Source organism: Seriola dumerili, unplaced genomic scaffold (genome assembly GCF_002260705.1).
Source record: "Seriola dumerili isolate Sdu_G_001 unplaced genomic scaffold, Sdu_1.0 BDQW01000191.1, whole genome shotgun sequence".
Taxonomy (NCBI): domain Eukaryota; kingdom Metazoa; phylum Chordata; class Actinopteri; order Carangiformes; family Carangidae; genus Seriola; species Seriola dumerili.
In genome coordinates, this window is record NW_019174446.1 from 1,891,662 (window position 1) to 1,911,316 (window position 19,655).

The following is a 19,655-nucleotide window of genomic DNA, read 5'->3' on the forward strand; positions in this document are numbered from 1 at the left end:
TTGAAGCGTTGATAGTTTATTACCACAATACTCAAAGTAACATGATGTTTTAAGTGGCACAAAATTAAAGATGTAATTACAAATCACTTGGAAATTGTGGGATGTGACGGACAGGGAGGATGAGGTGTAGAATGGGGGTAAGATAGGTTGGGTGGTTGGGTGTGGGGGTCGGGGGCAGAGGATGAAGTAATGCGCCTGCAGAAGGCGCTCCAGCCGAGGGGTCAGATCCTGTTCATGGAAACCATCTGGCCAGCTCGATCTTAGCCACACTAAACATACAGTACACATGATCCTCCTTTCTATCTCTCTCTCACTTTCCCCCTGCCTTCAAACTGCCCACTTTTTCTCCCTCTTCCTCACTTCCTAAACTCCCCTTCCTTTCCATCACTTTACCTTTTCTACCCCACTGCTTTTTCTCCTCTTTTTCTCTCTCAAAAATATCCTACTCATTAATGCATGGCAGCTGCAGGGAGCAGTGTTACTTCATTTTTCCATGGCAACGGTCTCTCTGTTTCAGCAGATCCCATTTCAGTTTTGGTAGCAACGTGCTCCTTTGCCAATGCTGAACACATTCATGTGTTAAATAGAAGGAATTATTGCAAAATTCCTGAAATAGAATAACCATCCGGATCACTTGCAATTATTATCGGGGCCCAGAGAGAACATGGGTGTCCTCGGCTAGAATGGGCTGGAGAAGGGGAGATGACAGGATGAAAAGTAGTACGGGTGAGCAGTGGGGGAGAGAGCCAGGCAGGAAATAAGCCAAGGGAGAAATGCAGGGGACAGGGAGGGACATGAGAAGTAAGAACACGCGAGGCAAAGTGATGAGTTAAGAAGATGCACTGTATGCAAGGAGCAACACAGCAATGAGTTGAAGCATGAGAAAGAAGTAAAGCATGGGTCAGAACCCCAAGGTTGAGGGCAAGTGGCCATCTAAAGTCTGCCAGGCCATTCTGGCCAGCACGACAATTGCAGCACTGCCCTTCAGCCCTAATGTGAAGTGACTACTAAAATAACAACACCTACACACATGATGATAGCCTAGTATGACCAAGAAACTTAGCTGCCTCTTCAGGGAAAGACACACACACACTCCCTCATTATGCTATGCGTAATGTCAAGGAGACGCCACCACCTTGGGCCTGAGGCCCTCAGTTTGGATGGTATGTCACTCTGACCTCACCGTTTCTGTGTGTGAAACACACATTTGCCCTTTTGCTATAAGTCAATGTATTTTCCCCTCTCTCCCAAGATTCTCTCTTTTTTCATCATTCTTGATGGGCATCTACACTAATCAATAACAAGGTGAGATTGCTATTTGTAGCGAACCATTTCTCTTTGAGCCAGTTGGCTGGTCTGTTTTCAGCATTAGTTGCTCGTCTGTCTGTTTCATGGACAGTTTTTTTTTTTTTAAAGAGATTAGAGAAAGTTCTCTGATGGCTTTGAATGGATTAGGAATAATGTTTCAGCCATTTTCATTGCAGGGTGAAAATCGCCTATCATTGCCGGTGAGGTAACAGGAGAAGAGGGTCTTACAAATGGAGATAGATAGGAATGTGCAGCATTTGAAGTCATAAAGGAACCATGGTTCAGAGTCCTTTCTGGGGTTTGGTTGAGGCACTCAGCCAAAGTTATGACAGAGCATGACACTCATAGATTCAGATAATACTGATACTGCCCTGTGTATGAGAGAGCATTACCAGGAACCAGTGGTAACCATGTCTTTTGTTGAACAAGACAAGTATGGTGTAAAGCGTGATTTTAGAATAGAGCACTACAAATGGAAATTGTGCATGTTCTGCTTTTTCCAGCTGCTATTCTGGGTTTAGACTCTGAGTGGGATATGCGTCTAAGACATTACATAAGCTATATTCAAGTTTAGAGACACACTGTAATGAAATGCACAGTGATGTGGGACAGAATTGCTTACACAGATTTTTTGAGGTTATGCTGTTTCTTGAGGTAAGGGATGATACAGCAAAGTTCATTAGACATTGAACAACTCAAACGTTAATCCAAATGTATGATATTAAAATGAAAACATGAAACATGTTTTATTCCTGGTAATCTCTGATATTTCTCAGCTGACCCTAGTCGGACAAATAACAAAAGACAATAGCTGCAAACGTAAACCTCATGTACCTTTTCCATTCTTCATTGTCAGTATTTTCTTACCTCCTTGTATTAAAATAAGCCTACAGTGTAGCATCTGGACAACATCTCTACCTCTTTGCCTCCTGCTGTGAATTAATTTTTTAAAACAATTTACTCAATTACCAGCCATCTTCTATCCCTATTTTGTTTAAACAGCTTTAAGCAGCCGTAGAATAATAAATAATAATAATGAATTATACTTTTGTTACTTTCTCTCCCCAAATCTCATTCCCCCACATCCTCTCAATCCCTCATGCACCCCTCTCTTCTGTAAAAGATGGAAAGAAATCCCTACATGCCAAATTGGGCACATGTGCAGCATAAGTGTGAGCCATTAGGTATTCTGTTTACACCACACTAAAATAAATGTGGTTTAAGTTTGGGGATATCCAAGGCCTGGGGTACCAGCTGTCAGGTCGTTTCGTTTGGTCCGCTCCCACTCCCATGTCAACAGGACAGACTGTTTCCTAATTACTGCTGCAGTACATGGTGTGGTCCCAGTTGCACAGCCAAAGGGGACAGAGGAAAGTGGAGGCAATGACGGGCTTAGCAAACTATTAGAGGGTTGAGTTAATTTTTGTGGAAGTACTGTAAACAGCTCAATGGGTTGACATGGGACATGGGCTCTGGAGAATTACTTCAATTCACATATGTCATGCTCTCTTTCATGTTTGACTGACATCAGTTTGTGTGGTCCTTGCAATAAGAATTAAGGTGAATTAAGAACGGTTGTTGGACTTGTGCATCATTGGTTATTGTTTACATGCACAAAGAAACTTTCTTACAAGCCATATTCCAATCAAAGACTGATTTAGCTGTTTACCTGCACACTGAATCCCCAGCAACTGGGTATCCATGTTGCCTTGAATAAACCTGTTGATAGAAAACTTCTGTCAACTTGTGATGAGCAGTCCAACACTAATATGAAAATAGGATCCAAATAAGTTACGATCCCTGTAGCGATCTCTGTTTGAATCTGACTGTGTGCTGACATATAAACGCTTGCACATTGTAGATCCGTATTCAGAAATGGACCTAACAAACCAATGAACACAAATACATCCATCTGCCCCAACCAATAATGTCCCACATGAGCACTGTGGGTGGAGGCACACGTATGCATGCAGCATGAGGTCCTGTTCCTGTATCAAAAGGTGATGTGGGCTCTACTAACTAGGGGGAATCCCCCCCCCTTGTGGACTAGTTAACTATCCAGTTAGACACTTAAACAGAGAGAGAAGGGCATTCAACCAGCCAACCAGTCACCCAGAAAGGCAGTCTACCACAAAAGGACATTAGATGTATTCATTTGTATGCAAAACAGGTTAACAGCTTACAGAGGTCACTGGAAGCCATATGCCCACATCCACAGATAGAGCTCAGCTAAGGTGGGTTGAGCTAAGCCTCAGTAGTTTACTGTGATAGAAGATAGAAGAGAAAGAAAGACGTAGACGGGGAGAGGGGTTAATAGTCTTTAAAACAGATTTGGGACTGATGAAATGTAAAGCTGCTCCCAGATGTGTGTGACAGCCAATAACTACTGTTGAAGGTCAAGTCAATCTATCCATTATCTATCCTGCTTAACCTTTGAGGGTTGTGGGCGGCCTGCTGCCAATCCCACGTAACATTGGACAAGAGGTGGGGTACACCTTTGACAGGTACCCAGTCTATCACAGGGCTAGTATAGTGACAGACATACAGTCACGCTCACAATCACACCTATAGGCAATTTAGAGGCACCAGCTAACCTAAATGTATGTTTTTGAATTGTGGGAAGAAGCCGGAGCAGAGGAAGGAGGAAACCCAACAGGTAAGGGAAGAACACGCAAACTCCACACAGAAAGGCTCCAGCCAACCAGCAGGTTTGAACCTACAAACGTCTTGCTATGAGACAACAATGCTAACTACTGCACCATCCTGCTGCTTAAGGTCAAGTCAAAAAGCGAATATGTAGCACAAGTGCAGATGATTGAAACCCAAAAATGAATGTGTTAAAGATATATTGGGGGGCCAAGACTCACCAGTGGGCCACTCTGCCCCAACAGGAGCAGATGTTGTAGACCACTCACTGATGAGCAATATCAAAGGACTGCCATTCAAAATCAGCCCAGTAGAGGAAATTGTTATCTTGCATACATGTTCCTATACACAGGTTCAACAACCAAGGTCGAGTGTATAGTTTGGTACCTGTAGAGTAAGGCGTTTAACAGCATCCCAGGCATGGGCAATGAGCTCCTTCATTCTTTCCTCTGAGCTTGTCCACGACTCCACTGCTGTAGTATCAGGCATCACCTTCATTGGGATGGACAGGGGACGTGATTCTGGGAGAGAAAGAAAGTGATGAAGACAAAGTACATTGGATTCATATATTGTTTTAAAACAATCTGGTCAGTTGTACTCTGGTTGTGCATCAATTCTCAGTACTGTGCGTATCCTGTATTGATGTAAATTAGATTTATTTAACCTTTTGGTCCTGGACTGAAATATACTCTTTACCACAGAAGTATTAAATAAAATCTATAAATGGTGCATAAGAAAATGCACTGTCCTGCATTCATCATTTATTTAACTCTCTTCATAATTCACTGTTATTTTCATTTGTTGTACAACAGTATCATGTTATATGATGTTTAACTGACACTTCATTGAGGTGATGTAATGTTGGCAGGTTTCTTGTCTCCAACAGTGGGAGAGGGAACTACAAGAACTGAGAGAATGAACACACACACACGCATGCACGCACGCACACATGCGCACACACACACACACAGTTGAACTCCTATCTTTGTGAGGACACTCACTGACATAATGCATTCCCAAGCCCTTTACCCTAACCTTATCCATCACAAGTAAATGCCTAATACCAACCCTTACCCGAAACCATAACTAAAACTTATTCTACCCCTAAACCAAAAACAAAGTCTTAACCCTCAAACAGCCCTTTGAGGTTGTGAGGACCAGCCAAAATATCCTCACTTTCCCCAAATGTTCTCACTCCATGAGGTCTGCAAGAGGTCCTCACAAATATAGCATGACAAGCACACACACACACACACACACACACACAGTGTCCTAGACATTACATGTCCTAGTAGGCCTGCTGTGGTCCAGACGAAGGCCGATTGTCAGAACTGACACTCATGGCAACAGCCAAGCACACAAATCACACAGCAGTAACCCCTATACTAGCCTTTGCACGAATCGTATAAACCTGAGGGTCAAAACACACTTTCAGTGTTCAAGAGGCATTTCTTGTCAGAGAAGAAGACAGACAGATGATAAAGAAACTGAGTGTAAGAGAGAGGCACAGAAGCAGAAACAGAGGGACTGAGACAGAGGCATATAGACAGAACACACATTCTCCCAGGTTAGCCTGAGGTCTGTGGATGTTAAAGCCATCAGAGCGTCAGAGGTGAGGGAAGGGGGTCTCTCTGAAGACACATTAAGACATATTCCATGATTTAAAGGTCTGCCTTGCTCAGCAGCTCTATCCCACAGTTGTCATGAAACAGTGGTGATGTCACAGCACCTCCATGCCTCCTCAGATACCGCACTCACAAATATCATTACAACAACAGCCAAATTGGTTGGCATGGCAACAATGGTGTGTTGCCAGGGAAATGAACTAAAATGATGGTTAGTTACCCTGGTTTGCGGTCATTGTGGCACCTGGCCTAAAACCTGTGGGTGGGAGTGTGTGTGTGTGTGTGTGTGTGTGTGTGTGTAAGTAAGTGCAAGAAAGGAGACTGGAGGCAGAGATCATCGTGTCTGGATTCTCTTACAGTATTTTCTCACACTCAGCATCCAGGTGCCTCTGGCACTTGGGGACTATGAAATAGACTGTATTTGTCATGATGCCTACAATCAGTGTTGCATCATTACATACTATGCGCAGTACCTCAACCACACTGTACGTTTTATACATTTGACAACTCTTTTCTTCCAATCTACCTTCTCCCACCCTCTTATTTGTCAGCTACTATGTTCCTGTGAGCCATGTATATAACCAGTTCTAACATTCGTATACTTTAAAATATCCACACAGTCACAGATGGCAACAATTGACTTTGACAGGACAGATTGTGTTTCATGGACTGTCTTTCATTGAGTAATGTGCAGAGAGTGCTGCATAAACCGCTGTGATATCATTGGGTTGTCAATAGTGTTTTGTTGTAGAGGGCTGTGTATGTGTTAGAGTATTCCTGTCACAGTGCATTAGAGAGCTGTTTCCTATTCAGCTCTGCAGGGGATCCATATGGAAATGACAGAACTCTGTCACTGCTGCTCTCTGTCATGTAGCCCAGCTGTCTAGACCAGGGAAGCTTTACCTCAAGGCAGGTGGAGTGGATCCTGTATTACTAGAGGTTGAAGACTAGCTGGCTGTGTGTATGCATTTGAAAATAACTACTATGATTCCTTTGATGCACAATAACGAATATGCACAGTTACATGAGAATATATGTGGTGTGCAACATACAGTGGCTTAAAAAGCTTTTAAAAATTGCCATAATGCCTACACTAAATAACCTATTATGTCAAGGTGAAAACATATTTCAAGAAATTTATGCAAATTAAAATAAAAAAAAATTAAAAAAACTTAAATCTCTCATTTACAAAAGTATTCAGACTGCTAGCTGTGGCCCTAAAAATTGTGGCCTGATGCATCCTGTTTGCTTTAATGTTTCTTGAGATGTGTCTAGGACTCGACTGGAGTCTACCTGTGGCAAACTGAATTGATTGGACATAGTTTAGAAAAGCACATATCTGTGTAAGGTCCCACAATTCACACTGCATGTTAGGACAAAAACCAAGCCATAAACCCTGAGAAACCCTGAGACCTCCATGATGTGAAGTGTGGTGAGACATAGATCAGAGTAAGGGTATAAAATCATTTTTAAAGCTTTGAATGTTCCGAGGAGCGCAGCAGCCACAACAATTGTGAAATGGAAGAAGTCTGGAGAACCACCTGGACTCTTCCTTGAGTTGGCTGTCCAGCCAAACTGAGTTACCGGGCAAGAAGGGCCTTGATCAGGGAGGTGACCGAGAATCCAATGGTCACTCTAACATAGCTTTGGAACAATCAGGCCTTTATGGTACAGTGGCTAGACAGAGGCTACTCTTGAGTAAAGGGCATAGGACAGCCTGCTTGGGGTTTGCCAAACAGCATTTAAAGGACTTAAAAGATTCTCTGGTCTGATGAGACAAATACTGAACCTTTTGGACAGAATCCCAAACACTATTTCTGGCAAACACCAGGCACTGCTCATCACCTGACTAAAACCATCCCTACAGGGGCGCGACCTGAGACTATGAGAGGAGCTTGAGAGGATCTGCCAGTAAGAACTGTATAAACTGCCCAGTTCCAGGTGTGCAAAGCTTTTAGAGACTTATCCAAGAAGACTCAAAGCTGTAATTGCTGCCAAAGGGGCCTCTACAAAATACTGAAATTACAGGTCTGATTACGTTTGTAAAGGAGTTAGTTTTTGATTATTGTAAGAGATTTGCAAAAATTAAAAACATGTTATCACTTTGTCATTGTGGCGTATTGAGTGTAGATAGCTGGGCAAAAATGTATGTTTTTTTATTCAAATCTACAAAACAATAAAATGGGTAGAAAGAGAAGAGATCAGAATGATTTCTGAAGCCACTGTGCATCATGCACTCACATAAATGTAATTTCACAATGCACAACATGCAGTGAACATTAATGTACATGTGGGCACACACTTGTCAACACAGTGTCTGAAATTGAGCCATGGGCAGGTAGAAAACTACTATTACATTCATCTTATAATACGCTGACCCTTCTTTCCTGCTTACTCACCTGAAATCAACATTACCTTCAAAAATGTATTCTTAGTCCCATCACTCTTCTTGAATATATTACTTTTTGGCCAAGCCTCAAAGGTGGTACTGGGGGTAGGCCAGACTGTGAAAGTCCTTCCCCAGAGAAAGTCTGTTAGACCAATCAGAGAGTGTGCTAAAGCACAGAATAGGCAGTAACAATGCAAGACCAGCCTGCATGCAGCTCTCCGTTTTGTTTTAAATACCATTCCAGGACTCTGTTTGTTAATCCTGGGGTCATTATTTGGAATGAAACTGCCATATCTTGTTATAGTGACTTGGCGCCTGCCATTTCTGCAGGGAGGGGATTGGGAGAAAGACAGAGGCAGGCAGGGACAAAGAATGAGAAAGACAGAGAGAACACAAGAGGTCTAAATTCAAATGAAAGAGAAATATGACAGGAGCGCCCAAAGCTCTTAAACCTGCCCAGGCCTAACAAGTCCTGAGAGTCCTCTTAAAGTGGGGTTATTCCCCCTGCCTCGTGCCATCTCAGCCATGTCCTTATTTTCACCCTCTGTTAGGCCATTAGGCTAATATCTTATTGGCCAAACTCTGACCATACACCCTTTTCCCTCTCCCTCTCCTTTCCTCCCCTGTTTTGTTCTCACTCTCTCCAGCCACTCCCTCTGTCTTTCTCTCTCAGTGTTCAGCTGGTGTGTGAAGCTGCGGGTCCAGTCCCCTATAAAAATTCTAGTGTTCTGATGGTGATTATTCATCCTCTTTAACAGCTCCATCACATCTCCCAGCAAGTGAAATGCCAGGGACTTTGAAGCCCCCAGCCTGAGCATGTGTCAAGTGATCAGAGAAAACGCAGAGACCAGCCCCGTTACAACAGGCTGACTTTAAGGCGAGAAACAAATCAGTGTTGCCTCATTTCATGATGTACAACACAACACCGCCACAGCAGAGTAACATGACTGTAAAATGTGTGAGGGCATGTGGTGTGGTGAATGTAAATCACACATGCGTGCACAAATGTGCATTTCACAATTAAACACACATGAACACTCTGAGTCACTCTGATACAGCTCACACCACCAACGCTAACACCACAACAGCGCCAGAGAAGTTTCTACTACAGATTCAAGTCTTGACAGAAACAATGGCAAAAAGCATCCATACATCCTGAGTAGTTCAGCGACTCAACCATATCAACAGCCTCAGTCAGGGACCTCAGATCATTTCCCCATGCAGCTTGCTATCATTCTGGAATATTCCCTATTACAAATGGTTTACAGTGAGATCAAGTGTTGTATATTCTACTACAGCTGCATGCAGAGGAAGCAATGGGGCTCTTTAATAAACGTGCCTGCCTATTTGTTTTGGATGCAAGTCTGTGTTTATTTAAATATATTGAACGAATGTTGGACTGTTTTATATTGTTTTTATGAATCAAATTCTTTGCATGTAACCATGGCGCCATTGAAAATGAGACCTTGGTCTCAACGGATTTCCCTGTCTAAATAAAGGTTAATAATGATAAGGTTAATAATATTTACGTGCTTCCATTTGTTCAGTGTTTCTGAGGCCATCGTTAAAAAGCGATGGTGTGACCTGGCTGACTGGAACCGGTGAGCCATGAGGGTGAGGGGGTGGTTGTAGATGACGGGGAAGAGCTTTATCTTATCCATCTCTTTCTACTTCTCCACACATACTACATCCACATACACGCTGCAGGTCTCTTTCTGCCAGCTGCGCTTTAGGAAGTCCCCTAACTAGTCAGAGTAATTGTGAAGGAAGACTTTCAAGCATCTGCAGAGGGACTCTGATGTGTCTGGCAAGAAGCAAGAAAAGGATCAAACACGTTTGTCATTGCGCTTGTTATCACTTTCATAATCATAAAAGTCATAATCATTGCTATCCAATCTAAGCTTTATTCAGTAAATACGAAGAGAGGATAGACAAGGAGAGAATGGAGGCGAATAGAGGCGAGGAGAGGAAAAGAGAGGAGCTCTTCTGCCGGTGAGAACATGACACAACACGTAAAGAATGACAACAAAAAGGCACATCTTCTCTTAGTGACACCGAGACCCTTTGAAATGTCTCAACCCAGTTTCCAATCCCCTCCTGTTCCTGTCATCTGAACTAAACCCCCTCCAGCCTGCACAATAACCCACGCTGTGTCTGATGAACCACAACTAAACCCCAACTTCCCCCTCTGCTCCTCTCACTTCAACCTCAAAAACCACAGCCAACATCCATAAAGTCCTAATACCCTTATCATTCATGAAAGCAGAAAAGGGATACATATGGACAAATCTGTTCCCCACTGACTGTTCTGTCCGTCTTGGAAGTCAGTGAGAGGTTCTATAGACTCATCTGAATGTAAAGGCCAAAGACAAGTAGAGTACCCTACAATCAGTCCTCTCAGAGAGGGGGGGGGGGCTATCTCATTATTCCTCCTTTTTCTTGTTTTCTTTCCCTGCTCCAACCATCATTACCTTGATAAATTATTGACTTTACCAGAAAAATTAAACTATATAAATAACTCCACAATGAAAATATTATCCCCTTCTGAAAAGCTCACAGCAGCCAATAAAAACCTGCCTGACTTCCATCAGGCTACTAGGGCTTGGACTATAGTTATGTATGACTGTGTAGTTCTGCCTGAAGTCCTCTCATCAGTTCTCTCTCTCTCTTTTATATATGTGTATAAGCATGTATATATTAGTTTCTCTATGCTGTTTCTTTCTTCAAAATATATTAATTTATGTCTTTCCAGAATATACTATATGTCTCTCAACCATGAAACCTGGACCTTTTTCCTGTTTCCACCTCACTTTTTTTTCCTGACACACTATGGTTGAGATCACAGAAAAGCCATCAGTTCAGGAACGTTTTTATAAGCACTACAAACCTCACTTCCACCACCTAACTTGCAGATTAAAAGCATGACCAATGCAAATGCTTCAGTTTCTCTCTTTCTGATCCTCCCAGTAAACAGGAAAAACACAACTAATCTTATCATCCAGACCACTAGCAGACAGAAACAAAGACAACAGTTCTCGTTCCAACCTTCAAGAACTACAGCCAGATCGGAGGATAGGTTTCTCAGAAAAAGAGGTATGTCCTCAGAGCGCCAACGGCTAATTTTAGAACTGAAAAGAAAAGCCAATGAGATCATTACTCTGGTAGATGTTAGAGAACAATGAGAAGCTCGGGACTTGGGAGGCTCTCAATCAGAAACATGGTGCTGCTGCCAACAAGAACATTCATTAGGGACAAATAAAGAAAATACTTAGAGGCTAGTTTTATGTGAACCAATTTGTGGTGTAATTGTGCGGGCAGACAGAAATGGACCTCAAACTGAGGAGGAATGACTTGTTTTCAAAGTCGTCGTTCCATGGCCTCCCCTGTAAAGGATAATGACACAAAAACAACTGTTAACACTTCTGTGATGATGTTACTAAGCAACATTCAAACCAAATCTATGATGTGAATGAAATGACAAGTCTTGTAATTAGTTCTTTTAAATGAGGTCAAAAACCTCAGCCTCTATAGTCTATCCATCAGAATATTATATACCAGTAACAAAAAGCCTGATGAAATGACCAAAAATATCATCTATCCTCAAAGCAAACCAGTCATACACTACGAAGGAGAGAATTTTGAAGAAACTGCACAAAAACACCTAGACAAGGCTTAAATATGAGTGTTTGTACAGATTGTGTACAGAGTATGCACCATTCTGTAAGAACAACCAGAGAAATATGATTCCTTATGTGATGAACAGCCAATCTTAACTGCAAAGCTGTGTGTGTTTAGTGACATGAAAATATATTTAATATCTTTTATCATGCGCAGTGTTCAAAGTCAAAGGTTCTGTCATCAACTGGAACTGGCTTTGGTCCAGTTCAGCCAATGCTGGTTCTAAAAGTCTGCGGTGCCTTGTAATGTGTACGCTGTTTATTTAACATGTGCAATGACCAAAACCAGAAAGTAAGAGAGACAGAGTGAAATATTTTGTTGCCAAATGGAGCTGAGTGGATATGGACATTGAGATTCAAGCTGGGCAGCCCCACCGCCCCAGTATGATATCACCATGCCCTCAGTGCTTTCTGGGGAAATGATCTGCAGTGAACTGGTTCTGTGTGTCTCTGTACATTTGCCTACACATTAACAGGCACCTTCCAAAAGCCTACAGGAAAGTCCCCCTTGATTACTACGAAACTGTAGCTAGGCTGAATGTGGTAACAAAACAACATAACACTCTCTTTACATCATAAAAGTGCCAGGCATGTGTTCAAATGGCCAATTGGAAGCAGGGACATCTAGCTAGTGCAATTGTTCTGAGGAGGCTTTGAACTGCTGAAAACTCTGAAAATGATTTTCTTCCAGTGGATTATGATTTATTCGATTAATTCCCCGAGGTGATTTCTGTGAGGAAATCAATAGCACCAGTGGAAAACTATGATAATCAATAGGCACAGAAAAAGACTGCTCCCGCCAACTTATAATCAGGTGAAACAAAACACCGCTCTATATCAATATTCCATACATCCAGCACATTAGGTCATTTAACCTCATAATAGTATTTCAAAGAACCATACTTTGGAGTTGTGTTAGCTATTAAGTTATATTTTTGCATTGAGCACTTTAATGCATAGGTAGTGTATACAGTGTGGGCTTCAGCGTCTTGTGGTGGCTGGGCCCAGCACAGTATATATCCTGGACCACAAAATCTTTGTGTTGTCGACTCAAGGAGGAATCAGTTAAAACAGTATTGTGCCATTGATACAGTTTCTAAAGCAACCTTTTGAAAAATTAATAGCCACGTAAATTACATAAGCTAAATTTTGGAGTTATACATTATCGTTACCTAATTTGCAACAAATACCAGTGTAATGGTTCCTATAAGAACCTCATGAAATCCTCTTCTGAAGGTTAACTGAGCAGCAGCACCAGTGGCAGTCCAGTTGGCTGGCCGCCCCTGTTGCGCCTGAGCAACTCATATGTGTTTATTCCCAGTGCATCCCTGTGAATGGCAGTTCAAACACATGTTGACTCCAACTGGCAAGCAACCTGCAAATCTCTACTCTGTTTACCTAGATAGATGACTGAAGACTGAAAAGTAAAACGTCTGCTGCAGTGATTACAATCCCCCTTAGAGTCCCCTGAGAAAATATATGCCGGCAGTAAACATGCAGCTAAAATTGACCTTGTCATATAACTGGACATTTATTTGGAGCCACTTTAAAACAAGCACTTCAGAGCTATTGAGTTAAGTGCCAAATGATAATTTACAAAACAGAAGAAACAAGTCAAGTCAAAACCTAGTACACTATTCAGACCCCTCACTTTTCTCAGTGTTGCTTCTAAAATTGTAGAAATTCATTTTTTCACTCATTAACCTACACTCAGTACCCCAATATGAAAAAAACTGTTCATTTTTATTCTTTTTTTTTTTTGTGCAAATTTATTAAAAAGGAGAAACTGAAATATCGTATTGACATAAGAATTCAGGCTGTGATTACAGTCTTAAGTGTTCTTGGGTGTGACGCGAAAAGCTTTGCACACCTGGATTTGGGGATTTTCTTTGCAGATCCTCTCAAGTTCTGTCAGGTTGGATGAGGACAGTTGGTGGACAACCATTTTCAGGTCTCTCCAGAGATTTTGATTGGGTTCAAGTCAGGGCTCTGGCTGGGCCACTCAAGGACATTCAATTCAATTCATTTCTAGCAACACAATGTATTTTTCATTGCAACTATTAATTTGCTTGAAAATCTTGCTCTGTCAAAGCTAAGGAGATCAAGACCCCTCAAGACACACCGGTCAATTCTGTACTACATTCACATCAGATTTACCCTTCAGTAAATCATTATGGCTTATTGATTCATCCAAAGCTAAATAGCTACATCAGATGTCCTGGGATAAACACGCAGTAATTACAAATAGATTTTGAGAAATCCATCAAATGACTTGCCATGTTTAAATGGCAAGTCATTTAAACATGAAATGCCTCCTGCTGACAAGAAAAAGCAGAAGTCAATTTTATGTTCAGTTAACCGTCAACAAAATATAAATACCACAGAAAAATACCATACACTAAGAACAATGTTGGACTGAAGCGCTGATCTTGGCCAGTGTTTTTCTTTTAACATAACAGCTAGACCAGAGTGAGCTCCCATCATCTCCCTCCTGTTTAAACATCCAGCTCCTTATTCACAGTGTGCGCCACACATGGTAAAGCAATTAATAAATCATCTTTAGAGAGCCTAATTCTAATCATAACATGTTAGATGTCAGCAGCTCTTCTCGTGAAATGACTGGGGGGAAAGCTTTACAAGGGAAAATCCACCCTTACAACACATATCCACATATGTTATTCCCATGACCTTGAACCATGGCAAACTGTGGTTCTGAAGTTTCACACTTTTGTCAAAGTGTGTACTATTGAGGGGTTAACACATGTGAATTCTGTTTTTGGGTGGATTTTTACCTGAGCTGCCTCTGCAAATAGAACTTTCCAGCTTTACAACTATTACCCAAAGCACCCGTTGTGTAAATATCAGGATAAATCAGTCTACCTATCAAGTATCTGTATATCAAGTATGTACCCCACCATGGTCAGCCAACCCTGGGGGAATATGAAGATTTAACATTACATTTATCATCCCCCAATTAATCACAGGAACAATGGATTATTAAGAGAAATGAGGTGGAACAGAATCTCAATTTATGAATCTCAGTGTATCGAGTATCACCACAATCCAACAACTCTGGAAGATGCGAGGAGTTCCCATTTTTCATTCATGGCCAATGACATGAAATTGTCTTTGCATACAGAGAAACAAAAATAGTTAATTACAGGAAGAATACATTATTATGTAACAAGGATAAGGTGAAACTGGAGTTATGGGATGAAGGAACAGAGTACCTGCTATGCTGTGAGCTTCTCTGTAGTGTTGAGCTGTAGTTTATCAAGATCCTGTGACTGCAGGGAGGCTTATTGTTTCACCATAATTAAAACCACAAGGTCTAAATGCCTTTAGTTATTCTGATTGCTCACGGAAACAATTTGTAACGTTTCATTACATCTACTCCTGTAACACTGCAGTAATTTCCAGAGAAGATGCTATTCATTTACTGACAAGCTCTACTCCAGTGTGTAGGGTTGGAGTAGGAGCAATGAGGGCTAGGTTTTAACAAAATACAGTACCAGCGCCTAGTTACCGATGTCTTGTTTTCACTTCAAAGAGAAATATTTGGATAAGAAGGAACTCGAGTCTGACTCAGTATATGTTTCTCAGTAACTAATGCAGCCCAACAATAAGATGCCCTATGCAAATATGTCTAACACTAAACACTCATACACATAGTTTCAGGCCAGATGTGCTGTCCACTTAATGTTCTAAGCCAACACTGTCACTGTATGTGAATGTATGAACATGTCTGTTACTGATTAATTCTAAAATCCAGCATACCTTTGTTTTCAGTCATTTACAAACATCCGTATGATAGACAGAATGACAAAAATGCAAACAGCATGACTAAGAAAGAAAAAAGACTGCAAGAAAAAAAATTGAAAATCTCAACGGAAAGACAAACAGACAGCAAGCCAGACGGAAAAACAGCTTCACAAACAGGAAAACAAAAAGTTCAACTGCAAGATGGAAGACCAGTCACAGAGATGGACAGCTGGCGGATAGGAGGTCATGCACATTGATAGTCAGTGTACTCAGTTGAGTGTTGCTGACAAGCTACAGCCTGATGTAGCTTTGTGTGCAGTGTTGGAGCCAAGGTGACTCTTTACTGACAACCCCTAATGAGAGAATATACTGCTGAGATGTGAGTAAGCAAAGATGCTGTGGTATGGAAAAGCCATTAGTGCATATTGGATGAAACAAGGAACAGAGGGAAAACCAGGAGGAAAAGGCGGCGTGACCTTTCAGCTGTGAGCTTTTAAAGCAAGTAAGGAAAGAACTCTAATGGCCTTTTTTTAGACTCTGAAATGTCAAAGGAGCATTTTTCCTATCAAAACACTTGACATGGGGGAACGTCATACACATGCAATGTTATTTACAGCTACAGGATGACTTCACCCAAAACAGGGAATTATCACTCCTGTTGGGAACACATTTCCCAGGAACTTAAAAAAGAGAGAAAAAAAAAAGACAAACAACTACTTGCTTATTTCCCCTGACTCGTCACTGCGATGCTTTGGCAGAGAATGTTTCAACCGTTAAAGTGTTTAGAGGACCTGGAGCCTAAACACTGTTAGAGTCAAACAACAGAGACTGGGAAGGCCTTTTAATGTATTTATTTATTCATTTTTTAAACTGTGTGACTAATTCAGTTAAATGACGCTAGCCAAGACATTCCATTGGATCACATTCATTAAATATCTATAGAGCAACATGAGAGGTGGGCTATTAGGTTTATAAATAACCATGAGTATTAAATGAAAACCATTTCTACAGTCAGTGAGGCTCTGTGCTGTGTCATGGACAGCTCCTAAACGGAGTGACTGCTCCAGCCATTCTCTCAGGTAGGAGTGTAAGAATACATGTGTACTGTACAGTATGTTTGTGTGTCTGTGTGTGTGGATACAATATAATATCCCTGAGGTCCACTAAACAGATTCCTCACACTGATGAAAATACCATTACAAGGGCTTTTTGCACCACATTTATACACTTGATAAATTGTGTGAGAATGCAGTGCTGACCTGTTGTGCTACAATCAACAATAACCTGCTGGTGTGTCTCACAGTGTGTTCCTGACACTAAAGCAAGCAGTCACATCCTTCACAAGTTGCGGAACAGCATCTATCCTCCCTCATCTCTGTCCTCCTCGCCTCTGTTTCTCCAATTTGTCCATCTTCATCCAAAGTGTTCAGAGTTTCCTACTTAGAGACAGCATGGACTTGGAAAATTCTGGAAAAGCTCTGAGGAAGGACCACAGCAACGCTACATGTCTGTGTGATTGTCCATGGGTCACATGTACAGGTATGTACATGTAGAAATGTGCCTGCATATGTGTGTGTTAATATATACATATATTCTTTTGATTTGTACGTGTGTATGTGGACTGAACATTGTGAACGGGGTGGGGGTGGGGTGGGTTGGTGGTGAGTGGAAAACTGGCATAGAGGAAGGCTCCACACAGCCAAGTCACTCATTGATTCTGGGCATCGAGAGCCCACAGAGCCATAGTAATACTACCAGAGGAGGAAAAACAGAGGAGGACATGCCTGGGTATGTGGTGTCCTCTGAGAAACGGGTTCACTCAGTTGTCAGCAAGTTGTCGTATGTTATGTAACAACATAGTAACATGGCATCATTGCATAGAAACAAGGTTAAATACAGCAATGTGTTGTTATTCCACTACTGAAAGACCATATCATTAAACATACAAACAGTGGCAGTAATTGCAAATGTCAAGGGAGAAGTAAATGTCACTGCACTTTTCATCTGTATATTAATCTTTATACAAAACACAGAGAAGATCTTTTACTGAACCTGGGACCAATCCTATTCCCTTTATGTGTGTAAACTCTCTGCTCTACGGATTTAACGTAATGTTATTGTATGATGTGCAATGTCACAGTGATATTAATAAATATTATATCTATGGAACAGTTTCGGGTTGGCGAACCTACCTGTTACTGTCTTGGTTTTGACCGGGCTGCTGGCATAGTCCGAGGCCTGATTGGAGGGCTGTTTGGCCAGTGGTGTGCTCCCTACTGACACCTCGTCCTCTCTCCTCTTGGCCAGAGAAACTGGACCTGGATTCTGCAATGACATCACAGCATGACTGAGCACCTATGAGGCCATGGGAAGGGAAACATGTAATTGCATGAATGTATTTCCATTAAAATTCAGTCCATGAAAAAAATCAGCATGTTATCAAGTGTAAGAGTACAAATTATTTAAAAACTGTTAGTAAGGCCATGGCCCAGAGACTGCTTCAGACAACTTTAAAGATCTGGGTTAATCAGGAAACACAATGCAATGTTTAATGCAGTGCAAGACAGAAAGAGAGGCAGAGGGAGAAAGAGAAAAGAAAAATGCAGTGGAACACAACAGAGGCATCCAAGACCAACAAGGACTAGTGACAGCTCCCTGTTTTTTTGAGCAGTCTCCCATGCTGCTGGCAGGCACACGCACACACGCGCGCGCGCACACACACACACACACACTGCTGAAAGACAGAAGACTGGAAGATTGGTCTGAAATAAGGAAACCCCATTAGGATCAGCCAGCAGCACCACTAGGCTATGATGCAGCTGCACAAGGCTGCAGGCCAACCACGTACTGCAGCCTGTGTAAACACACACACACACGCACGGACACACACACGCACGCACGCACGCACGCACGCACGCACACACAAACACACAAACACACACACACACATACACACACACACACACACACACACACACACACACACACACACACACACACACACACACACACACACACAGACACACAGATGCAGTTGTTTTTCAATGACTAGGTCAGGAGACCCAAATGCTGGTTGTGGTAACATTAAAAATGGGCCCCCAGAATTACATTAGTATTTGAAGCTACCAACTGAGGTATGGGGCCAAGTCCTTCTTAGGTTCTTGCAACTTAACATAGGGTGAATAAAATACTATAGGCCAGTAGGTTAGTTGCCCAAAGTCAGGTTTCACTTGAAAATCATATTCTGGTCTGTTGAAGATCTGTTCAAAATACTTTTAAGTTAGGCTGGAGACTTAGGAAATACACACTGTATAGGAGGCTTTAACAACAAATGAATGTTTGGGAAAAAAAACCCTGAAATACTTATTTAGAGAGTACAAATGTCATCAAAATAGTATATACACAATCCATATGACCATTTTTATGATTCATGTGTTAAAGAAAAGTGTAAAATGGTTGAAAAACTATTATATAATTCAGTTTGCACACTTCATGGAAAATATGTACTTGGCCACATTTTAATACTCAGTGCTAAAAGCAGGTACCTTACCCAATGATCATCGCTCATACCTGTTGGATGACATAATATGAGCTAACTCTTTCTACCACACATCCCAGAGGGTTAGCCAAGGCAAATGCCTACTTGGTTTTGAACCTTCTTTCTTACCTCTCATTCCATCTCTCTTCATAATGTGCTTCCCCAAATATCTACCTCTATTTCTCTGATTTCTCCTGGTTCCTGCTTGCTCTGCTAGTTTTAGTTTACTTTTAATTCAACCTCCCTGGCCTTTCTCCTCACCTTCTCAATACTGTCTTATACTTTCTGTTGTCTCCACTGTCTTCCAAACTCTTCTTACATTACCCAATTACCTGGTGTTTCATTTGTCTGTTTGTTCCTTCTCACCTCTTTCCATATCTGACCTCTGTTTATCATACCCCCATTTGCCTGCCCTCTCTGTTGCTTGTGACTCCACTTAGATACTTTCACTCGTCTTCTCTTCCTCCTATCAACTTTTCTTATGTCTTATTTTCTGCTCCAAGGACCTCTTGTCATCATTTCCTGCCATCCTCACCCTGCCAAGTCGGTGTCCTCTCCTCTGTCCTTCACAGGCTGTTGAATGGCCTTCAGCTGAAAGCCTTGTCAGGGCCTGGCTGCCTTGACAGGCAGCTGAGGTATATGGCCTTACAGAAACAAACCCATGAAACACAGACACACACACACACAGACACACACAGACACACACAGAC

The 19,655-nt window shown here is 41.8% G+C and overlaps 1 protein-coding gene across 1 annotated transcript in view; it reads right to left on the reverse strand.

Moving 5' to 3' along the window:
• Positions 1-19,655, reverse strand: part of vps13b (vacuolar protein sorting 13 homolog B) — a 322,535-nt gene that overhangs the window by 169,321 nt on the left and 133,559 nt on the right. Inside the window, exons 21-22 of the mRNA XM_022753222.1 lie at positions 17,600-17,732; positions 4,342-4,475 (exon numbers count right to left, since the gene is read on the reverse strand). Of these exons, the coding sequence (XP_022608943.1) occupies positions 4,342-4,475; positions 17,600-17,732 (267 nt within the window). The remainder of the gene's footprint in view (positions 1-4,341; positions 4,476-17,599; positions 17,733-19,655) is intronic.